At 51.4% G+C, this 23665-nt stretch overlaps 1 protein-coding gene across 1 annotated transcript in view; it reads right to left on the bottom strand.

Annotated features, from left to right (window-relative positions):
- timm50 (translocase of inner mitochondrial membrane 50 homolog (S. cerevisiae)) overlaps positions 1-22561 on the bottom strand; it is a 50264-nt gene extending 27703 nt beyond the window's left edge. The window contains exons 1-2 of the mRNA XM_042338166.1: positions 22156-22561; positions 11839-11870 (exon numbers count right to left, since the gene is read on the bottom strand). Of these exons, the coding sequence (XP_042194100.1) occupies positions 11839-11870; positions 22156-22561 (438 nt within the window). The remainder of the gene's footprint in view (positions 1-11838; positions 11871-22155) is intronic.
- Between the last annotated feature and the right edge of the window lie 1104 nt (positions 22562-23665).

Here is a 23665-nt window from a genome sequence, read left to right as displayed (position 1 = left end):
GCCCAACGTGCCATCTCCCTGCCTAATGCAGCACTCAACTCCCAGCTGAGAAGCCTGAGCTCTTGCCAAAAACCATCTGAATTGAAGGCCGGTGCACGTTCGTTCCCTTCTTAATAGCGCAAACAAAATAATTGGGCTTTTGTATCTTTTTAAACATTGCCTCGGGTCCTCGAACACAAAGCCAGTCTGTTCTGCTCCGCTCCCAAAGACTTGGATAAGGGCCTGAGAGCCTGTGTTCGCCCATTGCGCGGGGAACAAAGACCGTGGCACCTTATTCTGACAGACGCCGTTATAACAGCAAAGCAAATGGTGCCGGGGCGGCGGCGGGGGGGGTGGGGGGGAGCCGTCCGTGTGTGCCATGTTTCGCCCACCAAACACAACAGTCACTACACTTTACGGCACATTCTGTGAAGCGCTTTGAGACGTCTCGAAGACGTGATAAGGCGCTATGTCAAATGCGAGGATTATTATTATCCCCAACAACTTGTCCTGACACAGCGCCTTTCGCGTAGGAGGACGTCTCGAAGAGTTTTATATCGACGGCCCAGCGAGGTGGGAAAGCAACACACGGTTCAAAGCGATCGCCAACCGCAACAAATCACGCTTACACGGCGCCTTTCACGTCGGGAGGACGTCCCAAGTCGTTGGACAGTCGGGGATTTGTACCCGAGCTGGGGATGGTTGGGATCAGGAGGTGAGGGGGGCAGAGAGGGTAGGGGTAGGAGGATGACCGAAGGCGCGGTCAAAGAGGAGAGTCTTGAGACGGGCCACGAAGGAGGAAAGGAACTGGAGTGAGGTGAAGGGACTGTGGGATGGATGGAGTTCCAAAGGTTGGGAGTTGGAAGGTCCCAACCGCTGATGGTGGGGTGGGCGGGGGAACGCGGATCAGGCCGGAGGTTGCTGAGCGGAGGGAGCGGACAGGTCTATAGGGCCAACCAACACATCTGCTGCACTGGGAAACCCTGGGAGGCCAGTGCCTCAGTTTATTCACTGCGGGACTAGCTGGAGGTTTCTCACGTGGGACAGGCTTGGCATTTTCCCATGGAAGCATTGGCAAGATCCCAGGGGTGTGGTTTATTTCTAAAAAAAAATGAGCAGCAAAAGCTCCTTCAGCCAACGACTATAAGAATGATCACAATAATCCTTGCAATAATCATAATAATCCTTGCATCCTCGCTTACGTGATAAGCTCCTTACCGCGTCTTTGAGACGTCTCAAAGCGCTTCACGGAATACACTGTAAAGTGCAGTGACTGTGTGTTTTGTGGGCAAAACGCGCAGGAGGGTAAAGATCTCCAACGCTGCCAACACCCCATTCCAATGACTCATTAGACAAATGCTACACCACATTTCCCTGCAGACCAGAGGCCTGAAATTCCACCTAGTCTCGTAAGACTATTTTATCTTAATATTTAACACGATACTGAATTTCCACGAGGCATAATCCGAAGGCCTAACTGCGACAACTGCTGCGTTTGATCCAACGCCTCATCGCGTCATCGAGACGTCTCAAAGCGCTTTGCGGGACACACGGGACGTAGAGTGCACTGAATGTATATTTTGTGGGCGAAAGTGTACATTCCGTAGAGTGGAGTCCTGTAGTGTAGTGGTTGAAGCGCTCGCCTCGCGAGCAAGAGGACCTGGGTTAGAGTCCCGGGCCGGGCAAAAGGTTGGGCAAGTTTCCTTACTCCACACGCAGCCGAATGCGCACATCCCACAGTATCTGAGCTGGTGCTTGCTCACCCTCTCTGCATGTCCCATTTACCAGCTGGTTTAACATGTTGCCTCGCTTTATTTTTTTAATCCAATTGCCTTTAAAACGCAGCTAAATCTACCGGGTAAAACCAGGCCATCTTAAAAACAGCGGGTTGAGTGGCCAGGGCGCAGTAATTGTAACCACCAAAGCTAAATCAATTATTTATCAGCAATGCCCGGGATCCAGTTGCAAATTAGCCTCGTACTAGAGTCTGTCAAGGAGTCTCGCACACAGTGGACTGAACGGACCCCGATCTAAAAGGCAGGGCTGGTTTAGGGCAATAACACCATCGCAATCCGTGTGCAATTGGCCGCCACACGTTTCACCTGCGAAACACACAGTCACTCCACTTCACGGAGTACTCTGCGAAGCGCTTCGAAATGTCTCAAAGACGCGGTAAGGCGCGGTGTCAAATGCAAAGTTTGTTAACATTATTATTATTCATACCAAAGCAACACCACCTTTGAGGCAGGAGAGTTAGTGCACTCCCATTTTTTTGGAAGGATGTAAAAGCAATAATAATCCTTGGATTTGATATGATCACTTCTTCGAGATGTCTCAAAGCCCTTCACAGGGTTTACTGTAAAATGCAGTGACTGTATATTTTGTGAGTAAAACACGGCAGCTGATTGCGCACAGCAGTGCCCCATAAACAGTCATGGATTAAGTGACCGAATTATTATTATTTTATTTTTTTGAAGAGATTATTGCCCCCAATCGACGAACACCTGCGCTCCTACTTACTGGTAGGTAACCGGTAAACTTGCCCAACATTTCGCCCTGCCTGGATATCGAACCCGAGTCCTCTCGCTTGCGAGGCAAGCGCTCTCACCAATACACTACAGGGCTCCAGATAAGCGCAAAAGGCAATGAGAAAGCGTGGCCTGCCAGTGTGTGCAAATCCAGTTTATTTCACAGTGATTCAGGCAGTCTTGTGCTGGCGTACGGGTCTGTAATGTGTTATGTTGGCCAGAGATGCAGTACTTCAGCTCATATTCCCATTGGGCATCCTCTCGTGGTGACAGGCCCAGCAACGATTCCGTTCTTCCCATTAAAAATTAAGCCGTGCATTCATTCGAAAAAAATCTTCCAAGTGTGCGGAAAATGTGGATTTCTCCAGTTGAGAGCAGAGCGGGAAAAGGTCAATTGTCCACCAGAAATGTTGCATGTAGTCCTGTAGCTCAGCGGTTAGTGCGCTCGCCTCGCAAGCGAGACGACCCGGGTTCGATTCCCGAGCAGGGCAAAACATTTGACAAATTTCATTACTCCACACGCCTCTGTTTACCTATCAGCAAGTAAGAACCTGGTTGTTAGTCGATTGGCGGATCGCTTGTGAAAGGGTAATAATCCTCCAAATTTTTTTTTACAACACTAAATTGGACGCTCAATCCACGACCGTTTGTGGGATACTGCTGTACATTCTGTGATAAGGCTCTACATCAAGTGCAAGGGTTATTATTATTACTACCATTATAAATGTGAATTCTAGTGATCTTTGCTACTCACCCGGCTGTCTGGATTTCCAGAGGTTCCTCTGTAAGCTTTGATGCAGGGTGTGTGCGGCCTGTGAACAAGACTTGCCTACTTACAGGAGCAATAGAAAATAGGTTCAAAGGACGGGGCTGCTTCACACTGTCATGTAAGGCGTGTGCTTCAGTCACACGTACACTCGACCTCTCCTGATCTTTTGAACGTCAGCCAGTGCAGGCAAACGGGCTTGGCGAAGCGAGCGATTCCCAGGCATTCACCAAACGCCGAGGCTCTTACATTTGTACGCTCGCTGCATCAGGTTTGAACACCTCAGCCTGGATAGCAGAAGGGGATCCGGGAAAGAACAATAATAATAATCCTTGCATTTGATAACGCGCCTTATCATGTCTTCGAGACGCCTCAAAGCGCCTCACAGCATTATACTGTAAAGTGAATTGGGTGCATATTTTGTGGGCGAAACCCGGCAGCTAATTGCACGCAACAGTGTCCCACAAACAGTCGCGGATTGAGTGACCACATTATTTATTTACTTATTTATTTTTGGGAAGGGATTATTACCCTGGAAAAGCGATCTACCAATCGACCAATAAGTGGGTTCCTACTTACTGTTAGGTAAAGCTGATCGGGAAGAGGTAGTTTGATATTCAGCCGAAGCCCACAAGCTTACAACTCATTCCCTCGCCTCCTCATCGGGAGATTTGGGATCATCAGTTTACATAGAATCATACAGCACAAGGAGGAGGCCATTCGACCCATCGTGTCTGTACCGGCTCTTGGGGAAGAATTATCCAAATCAGTCCCACTCCCCCGCGCTCTCCCCATAGCCCCATAACCAAATAATGATCTACTTCCCTCTTAAAAGTCGTTATCGAAGCGGCTTCCACCAGCCTTTCAGGCAATGCATTCCAGACCCCAACAACACGCTCACAAGTTAGTTAAGTTTCCATGATTTCATGTAACCGGAGCTCTACAGCGTGCAACCCGCCAAACCCTGAACAGCGTGGGAACCAAGCGGAGCTCAAATCAAAGGATTGTGTTAAGCCACATTGCGAGGAGTGTGCTACATTAACACGAGACATTTAACATTAGCCCGAATATGCTGGCAATTAACACATGAGAGGAGCAGAGGGAGGCAGATGTGTGACTCTCTCTCCGCCTTATTCTCTAACACACAGCCGCGACTTGGGGAGTGTGCTGCGGGTTGAAAAGGCAGGCAGGCCACTCGGCCATGTGCGGAGAACATACAGCGAGCACCTCAAGTTCAAAAGAGGAGCGGTTTTGTCACCAGGACTCAAGGCGTGTGTGCTGCATCCACGGGCACTCCTCACTCACTCCCCCGCACACTTCCCGGCCGGCACATGCGCAAGTAAGCGAAGGACAAAGGCTGGTGTGAAAATTCCCAAGCAGTCACCTGCAACAGAGCACAGACATCAAAGCCCTTGACTCGCACCGAGATACTAAGTGTGTTGAGGGTCCCATCACACGAGGCAGAGAGCCTTTCAAGGGCCTGCAGTTTGTCCCGAGCTCAGGTGCTTTCCATTCGATTCCCAGGCCTCAGATGAAGGACAGAAATACGAGCCAAATGTAAAGAGGAGCCAACCTACACAGAGCCCAGCAGAGCGAGACTTCCACGGCGAGAGCCAAACAGCTCTGATGGAGGTGGCCAGCTCGAGTACCGTTGCTCCTGTGTATTCCCGTGGATTATAAGAGCACAAGAATTTGCTGGGCGATAGAAGACCAAGATCCATCGAGTTTGCTTTCCACCATCCTGGCAGTCGCTTGACATGTCGTGTCCCAAACTGTACGCTGTAGATTTCTTCACATAAACTGCAGAACGAATGAACAGCTCGAAGGAGAATAATCCCGGCTTCTCTCACCCTCCTGATAACGGACGTCCCTCATTCCTGGTACCATTCTGGTCAACCTCCTTTGCACCCTCTCCAACGCCTTGACATCCTTCCTAAAGTGTGGGGCCCAGAACTGATCCCAGTCTCTCGCTGAGGCCTCACCAGTGTTTATAAAGGTCCATCATAACTTCCTGACCTTTGTATTCTACGCTCCTGTTTATAAAGCCTCGTATCCCATATGCTTTTTTTTAAACAGCTTTATCTACCTGTCCTGTAACCTTCAAAGATTTACTTATATGAACCCCCAGGTCTCTCTGTTGCTTCACTCATTTTAAGATTGCACCATCTATCTTATATTGCCTCCACTGTATACTTCCCTCCAGCTCAGAAAAACAACCGTTCAACCACCACTCTCTGCTTTCTGTCTCCCGACCAGTTCTGTATTCATGCTGTCGCTGTCCCTTTAATTCTATTTTGCTAACATTGGTTAACTGATGAAACCTCAACCTGGTGCCTTCATTTCCAGTCAAGGCCGCTTTAGGCTGTAGGTGCACAGGTGCGGACAGTAGGATCGTGCGGTGAAGGACGCCCACAACTTTTGAAGCTCTGGACTGCAGTTAAATTGAAACCCATCCCTTCATGTCATTTCCAAAAGAAATTAGATAAAATGCTTGCAGGGCAATGGTGTATACGGTTTTGGGGAGAGCAGGATTAGAGTGGATAGCTCCAGGAATAATACTAATCCTTGCACTTGATATAGCGCCTTATCACGTTGTTGAGACCCTCAAAGCTCTTCACAGAATATACTGTAGAGTGACTGTATTTTGCGGGCGAAACACGGTAGCCAATTGCGCACGACAGTGTCCTGACAAACGCGGTGGAAAATACATCTTCACTGTAGTCTACAGATCTGTTCAGGCACTGACTGACCTCTCAATGTGAGCTGACTCGCTGATGCAAGGACTGACATCAACCTCAATAAAGATGTGAACGACTTGTGAATGTGGCTTAATTGCTCCTTTCACACACACACACACCCACGCACTCAAATGTGCCTCGTTTTACTATGGGAAAAGCTGGTCACATCACAGAGCCCTCGGTGGATTGGGACTAAAACCTCTCACATGTCGGTGTTTCCATGCACCTGAGGTGAGAGTCCCAACACCTGACTGACTTCTACTCGGCGCAAGCCAGAAGCAAGCACTCCATTAGGTGAGTCCGTGTGAGCCTAATGGTGATGTGAAGCCGTTCTCAGGCTAATTGTGGAGCACTTTGATGTGCGAACCCTTTGATATGAGGACCATGAGGACCTCCGTTTCCATTATCAAAGGGAAGCTTTGATTGTAGCTGACGTCATGGCAAAGGGTTCCCATTATTGAGACTCCTTGCATTCGATTCTGCGCCTTATCACGCCTTCGAGACGTCTCAAAGTGCTTCACAGAACATACAGTGAAGTGAATTGACCGAATTTTGTGAACGAAACGCAGCAGCTAATTGCGCGCAGCAGTGTCCCAAACGGTCATGGATTGAGTGACCAAATTATTATTATTTGTTTTTTTGGAGGGATTATCACCCCCGGAAAGCGATCTCCCAATCGACTATCAACCGGGTTCCTACTTACTACTCGGCAAACAGAGGCATGTGTGTGTGTGTGTGTGTGGAGCTAGGAAGCGTGCCTCAGGTTTCACAGGGATTAAACCCGGGTCTACTCGCTTGCAAGGCGAGCATGTTAACCACTACACTACAGGACTCCCACGTGGCATTGCCGTCTGTGCTGAAGTTGCTCTGGTTCCAGAGGAAGGTAAACCGAGCCAAGAGATTACGAAATGCAGACGGGCTTTACTTGCACTGCAAAATGAACCGAGACTCTCGAGAAAAAAATCTGTCACTAACATCAAACGGTGGGTGGTTAGCACATTGGGATCGGCTTCCTAACTTGTGCCGGTGCACCTCACGGGGGCCAGCTTTAACACCAAGCGGGCAGATCATAAACTCTTTAATCAAACTGGTCCTTTCATCCTCGTTCACACAGCTTAAAGCCGAGAGGACGCACAGAACTTCCCATGACGGACAGAGAAGTGTGTCGGACGGGGTGTCAAGTTTCTAAAATGTTCCCACACCAATCGACTCATCAATCAACCAATCAATCAAACTTCCACGGGTTCCAACAGCCCCAAAAACTGCGACATCCACTCAACCTGCCTCAGGTGGCAACGATATTCATTCATTTGGGGGTCCCGTAGCCTTGTGGTTAGTGCGCTCGCCTCGCACGCGAGAGGACCCGGTTAGATTCCCGGGAGGATAGCAACCGCAGCCAAGTTTCCTTATTCCTGGAGGTAATAATCGCTTTTCTGAATCCCTTCGAAACTAAATAAATTAAATTCATAAGAGTTTGGTCACTACACCTACAATTGTTTGTGGAATACTGCTGCCACGTTTCGCCCACACAATGTACAGTCAATTCACTTTACACGTATGTTGCGCGGTGGGCTTTGAGATGTCTCGACGACGCGAAAGGGCGCTATGTCAAATAGCAACGGGTAAAACAAGGTAAACCGAGGCATGTGTGTGGAGTCAGATTTCACCCTGACCCGCCTGGGAAACAAGCCCGGGTTCCACTTGCTTGCGAGGCGAGCACGCGAACCGCTACGCTACAGGACTTCACTAAAGTCCTGGAGTGAGAGGGGTTTAAATACCAACAGCCCTTCACATCGGCAGGACGTCTCGAAGAGCTTCAAGACACCCTGTAGGGCGTAGAGACCGTGCGCTCTGAGGGCCAATGCATCAGCCAATTTGCGCGCAGTGCCGACATCACAACAACCTGCATTTATATCGCTCCCTTCACACGGGGGGCGGCGTCCCAGAGCACAAGCAGCCACAGAGTGCTTTGCCAGGGAAGGCTGACTCCTTCCCGCTGCATTCCCTCCGCAAAAAGCTCACAAAGGGCTCAGCATCAGAAGTCGTGGAGCCATCGGAGCTTGCCCACCAGCTCATTGACTAATTCCACCATCCGCATAATTACTGGCGCATGGAGGCAGGACTCCTCAAGTGGAAATAAGAAGATAAAAAAGGAAGCGATCTGGAGCCTCGGTGACATCGCACACTGGGTGAGGCAGGGAAGGACTTTTTGGAGCCACAGTTTCCCACCGTTTGCCCTTGTTCTCAACCAGACGCCAATGGAGGCGCATCACTGTTCACTTCCTTAACCATTAGGATGATGATAATAATAATAATTGCAGTGTCGCACACACAGTCATGGATTGAGTGACCACTGTATTGTTATTTTGTTTACTTTGAAGGGATTATTAATTACCCATCGACTGACAACTGGGTTCCTACTGACAGCAAAGGCGAACAGAAGCAAACTTACTCCGCCCGGGAATCGAGCCCATGTCCTTTCGCTTGCAAGGCGAGTACTCTCAGGTTCATTATTCTCATCCAATGAAATAGATTGAAGGGAACATAACCAATTGGCAAACATCCCCTTTCTCCAGTTACGACGTGATAAGGCGCTATATCAAATACAAAGAGTCTCTCAATAATGGGAACCCTTTGCCATGACGTCAGCTACAATCAAAGCTTCCCTTTGATAATGGAAACGGAGGTCCTCATATCAAAGGGTTCGCACATCAAAGTGCTCCACAATTAGCCTGAGAACGGCTTCACATCACCATTAGGCTCACACGGACTCACCTAATGGAGTGCTTGCTTCTGGCTTGTGCCGAGTAGAAGTCAGTCAGGTGTTGGGACTCTCACCTCAGGTGCATGGAAACACCGACATGTGAGAGGTTTTAGTCCCAATCCACCGAGGGCTCTGTGATGTGACCAGCTTTTCCCATAGTAAAACGAGGGACATTTGAGTGCGTGTGTGTGTGTGTGTGTGAAAGGAGCAATTATGCCACATTCACAAGTCGTTCACATCTTTATTGAGGTTGATGTCAGTCCTTGCATCAGCGAGTCAGCTCACATTTTCAAATCCCTTCATACCCTGGCACCCACCTCTGTACCTCTCCGAGCTGCTTACCCCAAACCCGCTGCCTCCGCTCGACTGGCTCCGGCCTCCTGCATGTCCCTCGAGCCACCTTTGGTGACCGTGGCTTTCAGCCACTACCCCCTGAAACTCCGGAACACTCTTCCTCTATCCCTCCACCTTGCCCCTTCCTACCCCCATCTTAAAGTGGCGCCTGAAGACAGGGCGTAACGTTGGGCAAGTTTCCTTACTCCACACGCCTCTGTTTACCCAGCAGTAAGTAAGAACCCAGTTGTTCCGTCCATTCCCTTCCAAAAAAAATTATAATTTGGACACTCAATCCACCACTGTTTGTGGGACACTGCTGGGCGCAACTGGCAGCCGCGTTTCACCCACAACATACACAGTCACTACACTTTACAGTATACTCTGTGAAGCTCTTTGAGACTTCTCAAAGGCGCTATATTAAATGCAAGGATTATTACTTGCACCCGAGCTGGGTCGATGAGAAACTCTCAGGCACCCAATCCCAGGCTACTAGCATCCAAGTGACGAAGCTGCTAATGGTCCTTTCTCATACGCTCACCTTGATGTTTTTCCCACTGACAAGTGAACTGGTGTGGAGTGTGCCTGCAGAGGCGAGGCGAGAGAGAGAGAGTGTGGGCGCTCTTCCCACGGCTGTGGTGGTCAATCGCACAAGTTCACAAGCTGCTGTCAACGATTCAAAGGGAAAGGAAGAGCGAAGTGCCCCTCAGCACGGCAGTGTGAGGAGTGTGCCCCCACTGTGGCTTCCCACGGAAGGTCGCGATGCTCAAGAAGATGTTAAGTGGCATCAAGCACCTCAGTCTCACGACAGAGTTCTAACTGGCTCTGGACCGTGAGAACCAGCTGGGAGTGTAACTCAAGAGCACACCATTCCCACAGCTTCCAAGCTGCTCTTCAAACCAACTAGGACGGGCGGTTTGGAAGCCAAGTGGCTTGCACCTAGAATCCCACTTAATAATTCAGAGAAAATTATCTAAACGGCATGAATTTCATTAGGAACATAGGAATAAGAGGCCATTTGGCCCCTCGAGTCTGTTCCGCCATTCGGACGGGAGGATACGAGAGAGAGAGAGAGATTGTGAATCGGGGGGAGATGTTGTTGCAAAGTCCTGTTAACCCTGCAAGCCAAAGGCCCAACAGGTAGTGGATACAGAGATGTGTTTAGTAAGAGCTCTAAAGCGTGATTCGTATTTAAAATTTACTGAAGTTTTGAGGAGATTATTACGCCCGGAAAGCGATCCGACGATCGACTAACAACCGGGTTCCTACTTACTGCTAGGTAAACAGAGGCGGGTGGAGTAAGGAATTGTGTCCGGAGGGGGAAATCAAACCCAGGTCCTCTCGTTTGCGAGGCGAGAGCTCCAACCACTAAGCTACAGGACGAGAAGCGATCGCCTCAGAGTCATTAGATGAGTATTGTGAACAGCAGGAGAGCAGGAACAGAGAGAGGCTTGCGCCTCGCACTGCTTCCAAACAAGAGCTTCCCCCATTTATCACTGCCGATTCTTAACACGCTCGAGATTTATGTGGCCACAAAAGTCAGCAACACATAAAAGCATTCACTGCGGCATTGGCCATCAAGCACAAAGCCCGTGTGTAATCTGTGATGGTCAGTTAACTTATGCAATGGGGTAGAAAATTGATAACAGCCAACAGATTCAATGCCCTCCCCACGAGCCGTTAGGCTGCCAGCACTCAGCATCAGTTCATTGCCTCTTTCGCATGGGGGTACATGGAGATCTATCCCCATGTGAAAGAGGCAATGTCTTGAGGAGAGGGAGGGGGGAGAGATAAAACCTAAAGCGCCCACTCAGATTGTACCCCGACACTTCGAATAATAAAAATAATAAATAATAAAAATCCTTGTATTTGCTACAGCGGCTTATCACGTCGTTGAGACGCCTCCGAGCGCCTCACAGAATATACTGTGAAGCGGAGAGCGACTGTGTATTTTGTGGGCGAAACGCGGGAGCCGATGGCGGTTGTCAAAGCAGTAAATGTCTCGTAGCAAAAGCCACAGGTTGGACCAGGTTGGGAGGGGATTAATCCGCCTTGCGACAAGTACACCGACTGTCAACCGAGCACAGAAATGTTTTTTGCGATTTGTTTTGTGGTCGGAGATAAGAATACGTGGTGGCAGTGGGATGGAGAAGAGAAAGAAAAAGGAGAGTCGGAGGGGGACGGGAAAGAAATTTCCCTCGAAAAAGGGACTTTTTTTTTCCAAAAATGATTTATAATAGGTCCGTGTTTGCAACTGTATGCCAGGTCAGCAGAAATGCTCCACTTCACACCTGTTACTTCAGAGCCCTTCACGCCCTTGCTCCCTCCCACCTCTGGGACCTGCCAACACCATATCGACCTGACCGCTCCCTCCGCTCAGCGGGCTCCGGGCCTGCTCCGCGACCCCCGCCCGGCCCGGCCCACCATTGGCGGGCGAGCCTTCAGCCCCTCCGGCCCCAACTTTTGGAACTCCATCCCCCAGTGCTTCTGCCTCTCTCCCTCCCTCGCCTCCTTCAAGCCCCGGCTCAACACCCTCCTCTTCGACTGCCCCTGAGGCTAACCCCACCCGCCCTGTCCTCCACCCGATCCCAACCCCCAGCTCAGATCCAAATCCCTGACTGTCCAGCACCTCGTGACGTTCCCCCCCACAGTGAAAGGCAATTTTATTTGTTGCTGTTGTTGCATAACACACCCTGCGTGACTGTGCTTAGGAACTAGAAGACAGCTTACCTTGTTCCCCGTTTCATCCACTGAATTGCTGCCTGGACAGAGAGAGGAGAAAGAGAAAGAGAAATGAAAACCCAAACTACTGTGGCTTTACATGCATTATCATTAAGAATAATATTATGATACAGCATCTACTAACGCAGAAAAGACCTCAAAGCATTTTCGCAGGTGGAATAATATAATACCTGCATTTGATATACCGCTTTATCACACCATCGAGACATCTCACTGCTCTTAACAGAATATACTGTGAAGTGTCACGACTGTATATATTTTGCGGGGGAAGCGGGGCAGACAATAGCGCACAGCAGCATCCCACGAACAGCCGTGGATCGAAGTGACCAAATTAGGGATTATTTCAAATTTGCTTTGTTTCGAAACGAGCAGCACGAAACGCAGGAGAGCGCGCGGCTTGCTTTGCTCAACTCCGCAACAATAAAATCGAGACTCACTTCAGACAATTCTGGTTCACTTTAGCTGGATTCGTCTGTGACTGCTTTGAGGAGCAGACTGGAGTTATTTAGACTTCTTTGTGAAAAAAAAGACACCCTGTGGAAGCTTGTTGATGGGGGAGGTGGGGGCGTGGAGGGAGTTGTGTTCAAATGCAATATTGACGCGGCACCTTTTCACAGCGGGGCAACAAACAGACGCAGACAGACACACATATGCCCGCACGTGTTCACGTGACAAGCTCGTTATTCCATTGCTCTCTTGGCGATGCAAACGTTTTGTTATTTTTTTTTACACACACACACACACACACACGCGCGCGCACGCCAAGTGTTAAGCCAAACAACAGCTTCACTGCGGGCGGAACACAATCTGCCAACCCGTGTGAAGCCAGACGGGCTGAGGAAAATCGTAGCAGGGTCCTCAGAGAATTCTGGTAAGGTTCCATCCCCGTGCAACAACAACAACAACTTTGCACTTATATATGCGCTCCAAGACGCGGGCTATAGCTTCTTGGAGCGCTTAAGCATTGGGAGTAAAAATCGAGTGCGCGGATAATACAGATGTGCACTCATTCATACGTACAGCACGGAGAGGGAGGGTGTGGCAGAGAGAGAGGGAGAAAGAGAGAGGCAGAGAAAGTAAGAGAGAAAGCCGCAAGGGAAAAGAGAAGAGAGAGAGATAGAGAGAGAGAAAGAGCAACAACAGAGACAGCGCGAGAGAAAGCAAAAAAGGGAGTGAAGTTGGCAGAGAAAGAGAAGGCACCAGAGAAAAGAAAAAAAAAACGCAACAGGGCAGAGAAAAACAATTACTGGTCAAGTGTGAGCCAGAACAAAGTGAGAGAAATTCCTCTGAAAGACTGAATCGTTCTGTGGTTGGGGACGGAAGAGGGCGACCACAAAATCCGGACCCACCCTCGCTCTCTGCTAACTTTTCCAAGCGGCCACGATGTTGACGGGCTGGTGCTCAGTGAGTGAAAACCCTGGCTACCTAAGCCAGGCCATCGTAGCCCCAACTCCAGAGCCGCTTCACTAATAATAATCCCGGAGTCCTGCAGCTCAGTGGTTACGGCCCTCATCTCGCAAGCGAGAGGACCTGGGCTCATTTCTCGGCCGGGGCGAAATGTTGGGCAAGTTTCCTCACGCCTCCGTTTACCAGCACTAAGTAGGAAGCTGATTGTTAGTCGCTCGGCGGATCGCTTTTCCAGGGGTGATAATCCCTTCGGAAAAAAAATTATAAATAGGTCACTCAATCCACGCCTGTTTGTGGGACGCTGCCGCGCGCAGTCGGCTGCCGCGTTTCGTCCGCAAAACACACACAGCCAATTAATTCCCTTTGCAGAACATTCAGCGAAGCGCTTTGAGACAACTCGAAGGCGTCACAAGTCGCTACGCAAGGAATATTGTCGCCACTATGATTATTATTATCTCTGCCTCTCTCGTCGAGACGGCGCAAAGCACTTCACAGAATAGTCTGGAACGTGGATTGTCTGTGCATTTTGTGGGCGAAACGCAGAAGCCCATGAGGCACAGCAGTGTCCGTCCGGCAAACGGTCGTGGATTGAGTGACCGCATTATTATTACGCCACCGCCCTCGAAGAGATCAGCAGAGACTTGGAGTGTAACCTGGGATCCTTCTTGACTTGCGCGACGAGGCCAGTCACTGAATAAACTCACTGGAATATCAGTAGAGCAACTTTTATGGTTAAAATGTCCCTCCGCACGATCAGATGGGGGTTGGGGGGAAGAAGAAAATAACACGTTTGCCGAGGTGGCAAATCATTGTAATGTGGTTAGAGAGACAGAGCTGCACATGGTTTGGAATTGGCCCAACAATTAAGATCGCCGCAGAGCTGAATATTTTTCCGCCGACGACTGTTCCAAACCTACAATAGCTGCGTTTCTTAACATCTGCACAACTCGGAGTCCTGCAGGGTAGTTCCTTCAAAAAAAAAAATAATAAAAACTTGGCCACTCAATCCGAGACTCTCCGACGAGCCTGCTAGGATTTTTCTCCGTTTGTTCGGCTTAACGCTGCTACGCGCAATTGGCTCCCGTGCGTTTTGGAGGGATTATTATCCAAGGAAAAGCGATCTGCACATCGACTAACAACCAGGTTCCTACTTACTGCTGGGTAAATAGAGGCGCGTGTGTGTGGAGTAAGCCCAGGAATCAAACCCGGGTCCTCTCGCTTGCGAGGCGAGTGCTCTAACCACTACGCCGCAGGGCACCGCAAAGATTCGCTGCGTGGGAAAAACGGGCAGAGGAGAAGAACACAGGAAAACAGCACATCGAGATTTTGTTTTATAAACCAGCGGGATTCATTTGGGGGGGGGGGTGTGGTGGGGGGGAGTGTTTAAAAGAGTCGATTTCTAAGTTCCTTAAACCTTCCAAGACCGGCGTCCAACTCGCTAGGCCGATTCTTTTGGTCCGTCGAAATGCGACAGCAGTTATAATAATATAATAATAATAATCCTTGCATTTGATATAGCACTTTTCACGTCGGGAGGACGTCCCAAAGCGCTTCACAGAACACACTGTAAAGTGAATTGACTGTATATTTGTGGGCGAACGCGGCAGCCAATTGCGCACAGCGACGTCCCACAAACAGTCGTAGATTGAAAATGACCAATTTATTATTGTTTTGGTTTTGGAGGGATTATTATTAGGCTCTGTGTGGAGTAAGGAAACTTGCCCGAGGTTTCGCCCTCTGCCTGGAATTGAACTCAGGTCTCTCACTTGCAAAGCGAGTGCTCTAACCACTGAGCTACAGTTCTCAAAGGGGTTAATGACAGGGAAAGATTTTATATATATATATATACACACACACACACATACGCGCACACACACACACACACACACATACATGTAACAAAAATGCTGAACAAAAGGAACCAATTAAGTTTTGTGGTGAAGCAGATGGGACCGCAGGGCAGCAGCAGGGGGGCCTGAGCTGCGCACCACATGCAAGTGGGGGTACTCATACTTCTGTTTACTTAAACTGCTGGCACCAGCACACTGGCACATGGCGCCGAGCCCTTCGGAGGATTAGTTAGCAAGCTCGTTTCGATGAAACGCAAACTGCTTGCTCCTCTCTTTTTGTGTGTGTGTGTGTGGGGGTGTGGTGTGGTGGGGGGTGGTGTTGGGGGGGGGGGAGAAAGGTCAAGAAATGTGCAGCATCACAGCTTGCCGATAAAAGCTCCGAGCAACAGCCTGGGATTAGGGGGTAGTTTACCGTGGCGGGCAACGTCACAATGGGAACAGGCTTAAGCCGCAAACGCACGCGCTCTTACCATACGTGCCCGGACGCCAAATATTCTTCTTTTTTTTGTTTAACTACAGTAATAATCCTTGCATTTGATACAGCGCCTTATCCCGCCGTCGAGATCCTCGAAGCGCTTTGGAGGATACACTGCGAAGTATCGTGGATTGGCTGCGTATTTGGTGGGTAAAACGCGAGCAGCCACTCGCCCGCAGCAGTGTCCCACGGACAGTCGTGGATTGAGCGACAAAATTATTATCACTACCAATTTTTGGGGGGACGTAGAGCGTCTCTCTCTCTCTCTCTCTCCCCCCCCACCATCCACGCTTCAAACAGAAAACTACGACTCTTTAAACCGAACCGTGAGCTTATCAACACGGTGGGAGGACTCCAATACAAGTTTCTGTCTCTCTCTCTCTCGCCCCCACCCCACCCTCCAAACATTTACTCCCCCCACGATTATCTTTTTAATAAATCTTCAATGGCAACAACTTGAATTTAAGTGCAGCCCTTGAACGCAGAATGGCGTCTCGCAACTCTTTGGAGGGTCGGGACGGACACCAAGGACGGGGGTGAGGTGGCCGTAAGTGCAGTCAAAGAGGTAGGTTTTAATGGGGGGGGGATTTGAAGACAAAGAGGGAGGCGAGACAGGGGGAGACAGGGATGGAGTTTCAGAGGTTAGAGGGGGAGAATCAGAAGGTCCGACCGGCCACCAATGGAAGTACTGGAGGTCGGGGGTATGCTCGGAAAGCCTGAATCCACCAGGCGTGGGGGGAGAGCAGAGGAGTAGGGGTCGGAGGAGATTGGAGAGAGAGCGAGAGGGCGGTGCTGACAGAGGTGAAGTTAAAGGCCGTGAAAACCGATCAGCCGTGAGACAGAGCGTCCAAGCGGAGCCTGGCGCGGACCGGGCCGATATACGGCAATCAGCTTGAATAAGACACGACCCACAGCCTCGGCTGATGGAGGCAGTCGTGATTCGCCGTAGAGGAGTCTATCACACGGCGAGTGCCCGACGCGCTTAAAAACCGCGGGCAGGCGGAAGCCAAAACCGCACGAGGCAGACCGCTGCACCGCAACAAACTGGAGAGAGCTGTGGGTATATCCTCTGCTGAATACACACCACCACAAGTGGCTGACCATTGCAACCACCGCACTCTCACCCACCGGAACTCTCTCAAACTCGCTTCACGCTGTGCCTTCCCCCTCTGCCTTCAACCCCCAAACTTACTCCCCCCCCTCCCCCCCCACTCCCGGCCCATTCACACCAAAAGAAACCTAGCTTTTCCCGTGTCGACCTACAAGAACCCTCTCCTTCCTCGCTCAATGATCCGCGTGGCCTTCGTACAGAGACGCCTTTGCCCGCAATTCACTCTGCAAACGGTTTGAGACGTCTCGACGACGCGATAAGGCACCGCGTCAAACGGGAGAATTATTACGACTATTACTACTACTACTACGCGACAGGCACTGCACGAGGGCGGGGGTGCGCTTGAGACAGGCAGAGCGTTTTAAAACGAGCGAGGTCTACGGGTGCAAAGGAACACGCAACCCAACAAGCCCGAGTGGATCCTGTCCTCGGCGCGGCCTGGATTCGCCAGCGGTTGGCGGCGATCCCTTGCGAACCGAAAGGCTGCTGCGCCAAGCGAGAGCCGAGCATTTAACTGGCTTAGGAAATCTGTGGTATCTCCGCAGACCACACAGAGCAGAGCAGACCGCAGGTCTGGCGCGAGTTCAAGCCATGACGAACTCTCCCGAAGTGTGGGGGGAGTGCAGGCGGCGAATCCAAGGCAGTTGCTGCCATCTAAAGGACAATGTCAGTACGTCGGGTAAAATAGCCGGGGGTGGGGGCGCGCGCGGGTGGGGCGGGTGTTGGGGGTGGGGGTGGCGGGGGGTGGGGGAGAAAAACAACCAAACCTGACGGACAGGCGACTGATTTAAAGGAAAATTTTCCTTCCTTCTGCAATCATTTCACATATCGGCAAAGGAACCAGAAGGGGAGGCGAGGAGGCAATTTTTTTTTTTGTTAGCGTTGTTACGGTCTGGAAGGCAACAACAACAACAACTCGGACTTATACCGCGCCCTCGGGGCCGGACGGGGGTCTCAGAGCGGGACAGGGACTCGAAAAGGAACAGGGCTACGGGGGTAAGAGCGGGGAAGTGGGACTCTTTCAAAGAGCCATCCCAGGTACGATGGGGCCGGATGGCCTCCCCGCGCGGCTGTACGATTCCACGATACCATGAAAAAAAAACCCCAAAGGTATACATTTAAATATTTCTTGGTCCGAAGGCACTGTTGAAACGCTCATTTATACAACAACCCTCGCATGCGACGCAGCGGCTTATAACGTCTTCCGGGCGTCTCAAAGTACTGCAAAGTGAATGGACTGCAATATTTTGTTGGCGAAACGCAGCAGCGGTGTCCCACGAACAGCTGCCCCAATTGCGTGCGTGTGTTTTTTTTTAAAAAAAGGGATTATTATCCACCGATCGACTAACAACCGGGTTCCTACTCATTGCGAGGCAAACACAGGTGTGCGGAGTATGGAAATTTGCCTAATCAAACCCAGGTCATCTCACTTGCGAGGCAGTCGAGCGACCTAACCACTGTGCCTCGGGACTCGATGTTTTACTGCACTCACGTGCGTAGCTTTCCTTCCAGATTAAACTCCCGTCTTCGACTATGTTATTCATTTACCGTTTAATGGAGCGCAAATTCCGTCCACCTTCCCCACAGAGCCTCACCTCAATCTACCTCTGCGACCCAGGCTTCTCAGCAAACTCCCTCCAAACCCCCCCCCCACCCCCACCACACACCACCACCGACCTGCACATGTCCACACCCCGTCACACCATCGGTAGGTAAGCACTCAACCTTTCTTCCACCTCTCCATGAAATACCATCCTGGAGTATGAAGTGCCTTTCCTGTTATAATAATAATAATAATCCTTGCATTTGATAGAGCGCTTTTCACGGCGGGAGGACGTCCCAAAGCGCTTCACAGAACACACTGTAAAGTGAATTACGTTGGCAGGACATCGCAAAGTGCTTCGTACACCTGACAAGAACCCGAACTGATTTGTTGTGGGTGGGTTTGGGGGGGGGAGCTAAGGAGGGGAGGGGTGAAGGTCGCTGAAGGCGCAGATGATCCGAGATAGGTCCTAAACCGCTTTTGAAGACGGACCGACTCTGCGACGGAGTTCCAGAGAGCTGGGGGCGCCGGGTGGGGGTGGGGGTGGGGGGCAAAGAAGCCTTTCCACACAGCACGAGTGCTGCAAACCCGGTATAGACTGCGTCAAACTCCATGCTATCTTTGCACAGCTTTTAGTGCTATTCAACCAGATATATTGGTTTAAAAAGAAACACTGAATAAATTCTTTGAAATCGGAGTGCCACCTGGTGGTAATCTCAGGAACAGGAGTCCTGGACCTCAGTGGTTGCGGGAAGCGAGAGGACCCCGGGGTTCGATTCCCGGCCGGGCGAAACTTCCGAGGAAATTTCCTTACTCCGGACGCCTCTGCTTGCCTAGCAGCAAGCAGGAACCTGGCTGTTAGTCGATCGGTGGATCGCTTTTCCGGGGGGTAAACAGTCCCCTCCAAAAAAAAAATAATAATAATAATAATTTGGTCACCGAATCCCGCGACTGTGGCTGCCGCGTTTCGACCACGAAACGTACCGTCAATTCATTTCACAGTATATTCTGTGAAGCCCTTTGAGACGCCTCCCAGACGTGATAAGGCGCTGTAGCAAATGCAAGGATTATTATTACTACTACTACTACTACTACAGGTTGTTGCTCCTCCTTCCTGCACCAGGCTACCCACCCCCTCCCTACCCATCCTTGTCAGAAGCCACTGAATCCCAATCCCGAGACAAGCCCGGCACAGTCGGTAGCACCGAGTCAGAAGGTTATGGGCTGAAGGGCGTTGAGTTCACGAGCGACACCGACAGTCCTAAGCAGTAAGTAATAACGCCTGCATTTGTCATACAGCCATTCCGAAAGATGGCACCTCCATATAAGGCAAAGCACCACTGGGCGTAATCCTAGACTACGCGGGGTCAAATAATATTATTATTTAATAATAATAATACCATCCGTCAATCGACTAACAACCGGGTCCTCCCAACTTACTGCTGCGTAAGTCGGGTAAGGAAACTTGCCTAAGGTTTCGACTTGCCCGGGCATCGAACCAGGATCCTCTCGCTTGTGAGGCGAGTGCTCGAACCACTATGATATATATATATAGTATATATATATCAAATATACAGTCAATTCACTTTACAGTATATTCTGTGAAGCGCTTTGGGACGTCCTCTCGACGTGAAAAGCGCTATATCAAATGCAAGGATTATTATTATTATTATTATGATACCAGCTCGAAAGTCCCGATGTGGGGCTCGAACCCAAAACCTTCCGACTCAGGCACGAGCACAGTCACTGAGCCACAAGTGCTGGGGGAGTACGGCATTGTTGAAGGTGACATACTCCCCCCCTGGCACTACTCGAAAACAGTAGGGAGGTTCTCTCTCCTGGAATCCGTGTCGACAATCCCACAGGTAAAATTGGTCATTCACCCACGGCTGTTTGTGCGACACTGCCGTCCGCAAATCCGCTGCCACGTTTCTTCTGCAAACTACACAATTACCACACTTTCTCGTGAATCAACGAAGAGCATTGCGCCGCCCTAATCGTATTAACACGGCGATTATTATTCACGCGTGGAATCACACATTTGTTCGTATGTACAATCAAAGAGAATATTACAGCGCAGAAGGCTGACATCCGGCTTGACTGATCCATTCGGAGACCAAACCACAAAGGAAACCGCCTTCTTATTCCAACAGCTTTGAGGAAGGACAGTTCCTCTGACTGTGCAGCGCTCTACTGCTGCATCAGAGTTTCACTGTATCGTCATTTCGCTTTGCAGTATATATACCGTGAGGCGCTCTGAGAGTCTCCAAGTCGTGATAATGCACTATATCAAATGCAAGGATTATGATGATTATCATTATCATTATTGTAGAGTGGTATCCAACACTACAAGTCCAGGTTTGGTCCCACACCTTCTGACCCAACTGAACAAAGCCATCAACGGCACCTGTGAGCACTTTGGACCCGTCCGGCCCAGGACCAGGCGACGAAGACGCCTTGAATCTGATGTTCCATTGAGTCAATTTAAAGAGTGAATTGGACATTTAAAGAATGAATTGGAACATGGCCCAGCTCCGCCACGCTCCCTCACCCCAGCCCGCTGAGACCCTCGTCCACCCATTCATCACGTCTAGGCCAACCCCCCCCCCCCCTCACTGCCCGGCGGCCTCCCCAACTCTTCTCTCCGAGGGCTGCCGGTCATCCGGAACGCTGCAGCCCGCGTCCTCATCCGCACCAGGCTCCGCGATCCTATCGCCCCCCCCCCACCCCACCCACCCATCCCTCGCCCCGACTCCACTGTCTCCCCATCGCGCAGAGGAGACAGATCAAGACCTCCCTTTAAAGGTCCTCTCTCCTCCCTTCGTGGCCTCCGAATGTAGTCAATCCACTTATACAACACAATATGTCCTGTGAAGCGCTTTGAGGCGTCTCGACGAGGTGACAAGGCGCCATGTCAAATGCGAGTATTATTTAATATAGTAGTAATAATAATATAATAATTATTATTATTATTATCATCATTCAAGCGGCACTCAAAATGGGTGAAAGGGAGACAGTGAAGAGTAATAACAACAGCAGCAACAATGCCGGCATTTGACGTAGCGCCTCATCGCGTCGTCGAGACGACTCTTCACGGAATGGGGGCATTACAAGGGCGACAATCCCTTCGGAAATAAAATACTAATAGTAATAATAATTTGGTCACTCGATCCACGACTGTTTGTGGGGGGGACGCTGCCGCTGCTGCTGCTGCTGCGCAATTGCCTCCTCCCTCCCCCCCCAGACAGACACACACACACACTCACCACCCCCCCTCCCTCCCTGTCCCTCTCTGTGTCCCCCCCCCCTCTCTCTCTCTCTCTCTGTGTGTCCCTCTCTGTGTCCCTCTCTCTCTCTCTCTCTCTGTGCCCCTCTCTCTCTCTCTGTGTGTCCCTCTCTCTCTCTCTCTGTGTGTCCTCTCTCTCTCTCTGTGTCCCTCTCTCTCTCTCTCTGTGTCCCTCTATCTCTGTGTGTGTGTGTCTCTCTCTCTCTCTCTCTCTCTCTCTGTGTCACTCTCTGTGTCCCTCTCTCTCTGTGTGTGTCCCTCTCTCTCTCTCTGTGTCCTTCTCTCTCTGTGTCCCTCTCTCTCTCTGTGTCCCTCTCTCTGTGTCCCTCTCTCTCTCTGTGTCCCTCTCTCTCTCTGTGTCCCTCTCTCTCTCTCTCTGTGTCCTTCTCTCTCTGTGTCCCTCTCTCTCTCTCTCTCTGTGTCCTTCTCTCTCTGTGTCCCTCTCTCTCTCTCTCTCTTTCTCTCTCTGTGTGTGTGTCCCTCTCTGTGTCCCTCCCTCTCTCTCTCTCTCTCTCTCTCTCTCTCTGTGTGTCCCTCTCTGTCTCTCTCTGTCCCTCTCTCTCTCCCTCTCTGTGTCCCTCACCCCCCCCTCCCTCCCCCGGGGGGCCCAGGCTCGGGGCTGCCCCCACTCACCGAAGACGTAGACCACCCCGAAGGCGCCGCCGGCCCCCAGCAGCCCGGCCAGCCTGAGCACCACCTTCTTGGCGTAGGCCGTGTTCTGCTTCTGCTTCTGCCCTCCGTCTCCCCCTCCATCACCATCTTCTCCTCCTCCTCCTCCTCCTCCTCGGTCGTCCCTCTGCGGCTGCGGCGGCGGCGGCGGCTTCTCCTGCAGTATGGCCTGAGTCAGGCCGCCGCCGCCGCTCCCGCCGCCTCTCCCCGTCGTCAGGCCCCGCCACTCGCCTGACCACCGCCACTTCACCTCATAACTTTTCGCCGCCGACCTCCTGCGGCCGGCGGCGGGGCCCCGGCAGCGCGCGGCGTCGGCGGACAGGTAGCAGCGGGTCGCCCGCTGACACATGGACCTGAGCGACGCCGCCATTTTGGTCGGTCCTTCCCTCCCTCCCTCCCTCCCGCCGTCCGCCTCGACCGAACTTGATCCCGCCCCGCCCTTCCGGCGTGAGCGACGCGGGCCACCAACCAACCGGCGGGCCGCCCTGCCGGGTCGCTGACGTCACCCGACCAATGGGAGCGGGGCCGGGGGGCGGGACCGAGGGGCGGGGCGACCGACAAGTTAGGTTGCGCCGCCTCTCTGTTACTCCCCTTCACACACACACACACACCCCCCACTCGCCCACAGTTAAAGGTCATCCATTGGGAACAAGGAGGAGGCCATTCAGCCCCCCCCAGCCCGTTCAGCCCCTCGTACCACGTTTCCCCCCCGATTACCCGCCTTTGGGCCCCGCGTTCGAGGGATCGTGGGGCAAAAGGAACCCGCGGCGCGGCGAGGATTAGCGTTTCGCCCACAAAACGCACAGTCACTACACTCCACGGCGTTATCGCCCGCCAAGCGCCCGGCGACGCCTCTCGAGGACGCGGCGTGGCGCCGCCGGGCCAGGGGCGCCTCCGCGTCGCGTCTTCCCGAGTCGTCTCGGGGGAAAGCGCTTGGGCAGAATCCGCCCGCCGCGAAGGTGTAGTGACTGTGTGTCTTGCGGGCGCGAGGCAGCAGCGTCCCCGCAGGCCGGCAGCCGCGGATTGAGCGAGTGACCGTCGCTCCACTCTTGCCCGCCAGGCAGAAGATGGGCAGAGCTGGGAGCTCAAAGACCACAGTGCCGGGGCCGTAATTTTGTCGGTCGGCGCTCCAATAAACCATGGGGTTGGGTTTGGGAGAGAACGCTGCAATTGTCCGGAGCTTCAGCTGAAAGGAACAAGATGTACGTCAGCCTCGTTCAGTTGGTTAACACTCCAGGCACGTTGGGGCTTTGAACTCAAGTCATCTCATCACGACCGGGGTTGACGACCGAACAAGGCGGACACTTATTACGATCGCTTTCCAATGGTTTGGGACGTCAATCGGAGGTCTTGTAGTTTGGGGGGTGGGAAGTATTGTAGATGACTTAGGTTTTTTTTATTCAGAGCCAAGATAAGTCACGACTAATCCTCCTTAACCTTCGCTGCTGCTGTAAAAAACAAGAGATTATCTTAC

Source organism: Callorhinchus milii, unplaced genomic scaffold, assembly GCF_018977255.1.
Source record: "Callorhinchus milii isolate IMCB2004 unplaced genomic scaffold, IMCB_Cmil_1.0 Scaffold9, whole genome shotgun sequence".
In the NCBI taxonomy this organism is placed as follows: Eukaryota; Metazoa; Chordata; class Chondrichthyes; order Chimaeriformes; family Callorhinchidae; genus Callorhinchus; species Callorhinchus milii.
The sequence above is the reverse complement of the archived record's forward strand: the minus strand, read 5'-3'. Positions and strand labels throughout refer to the sequence as shown.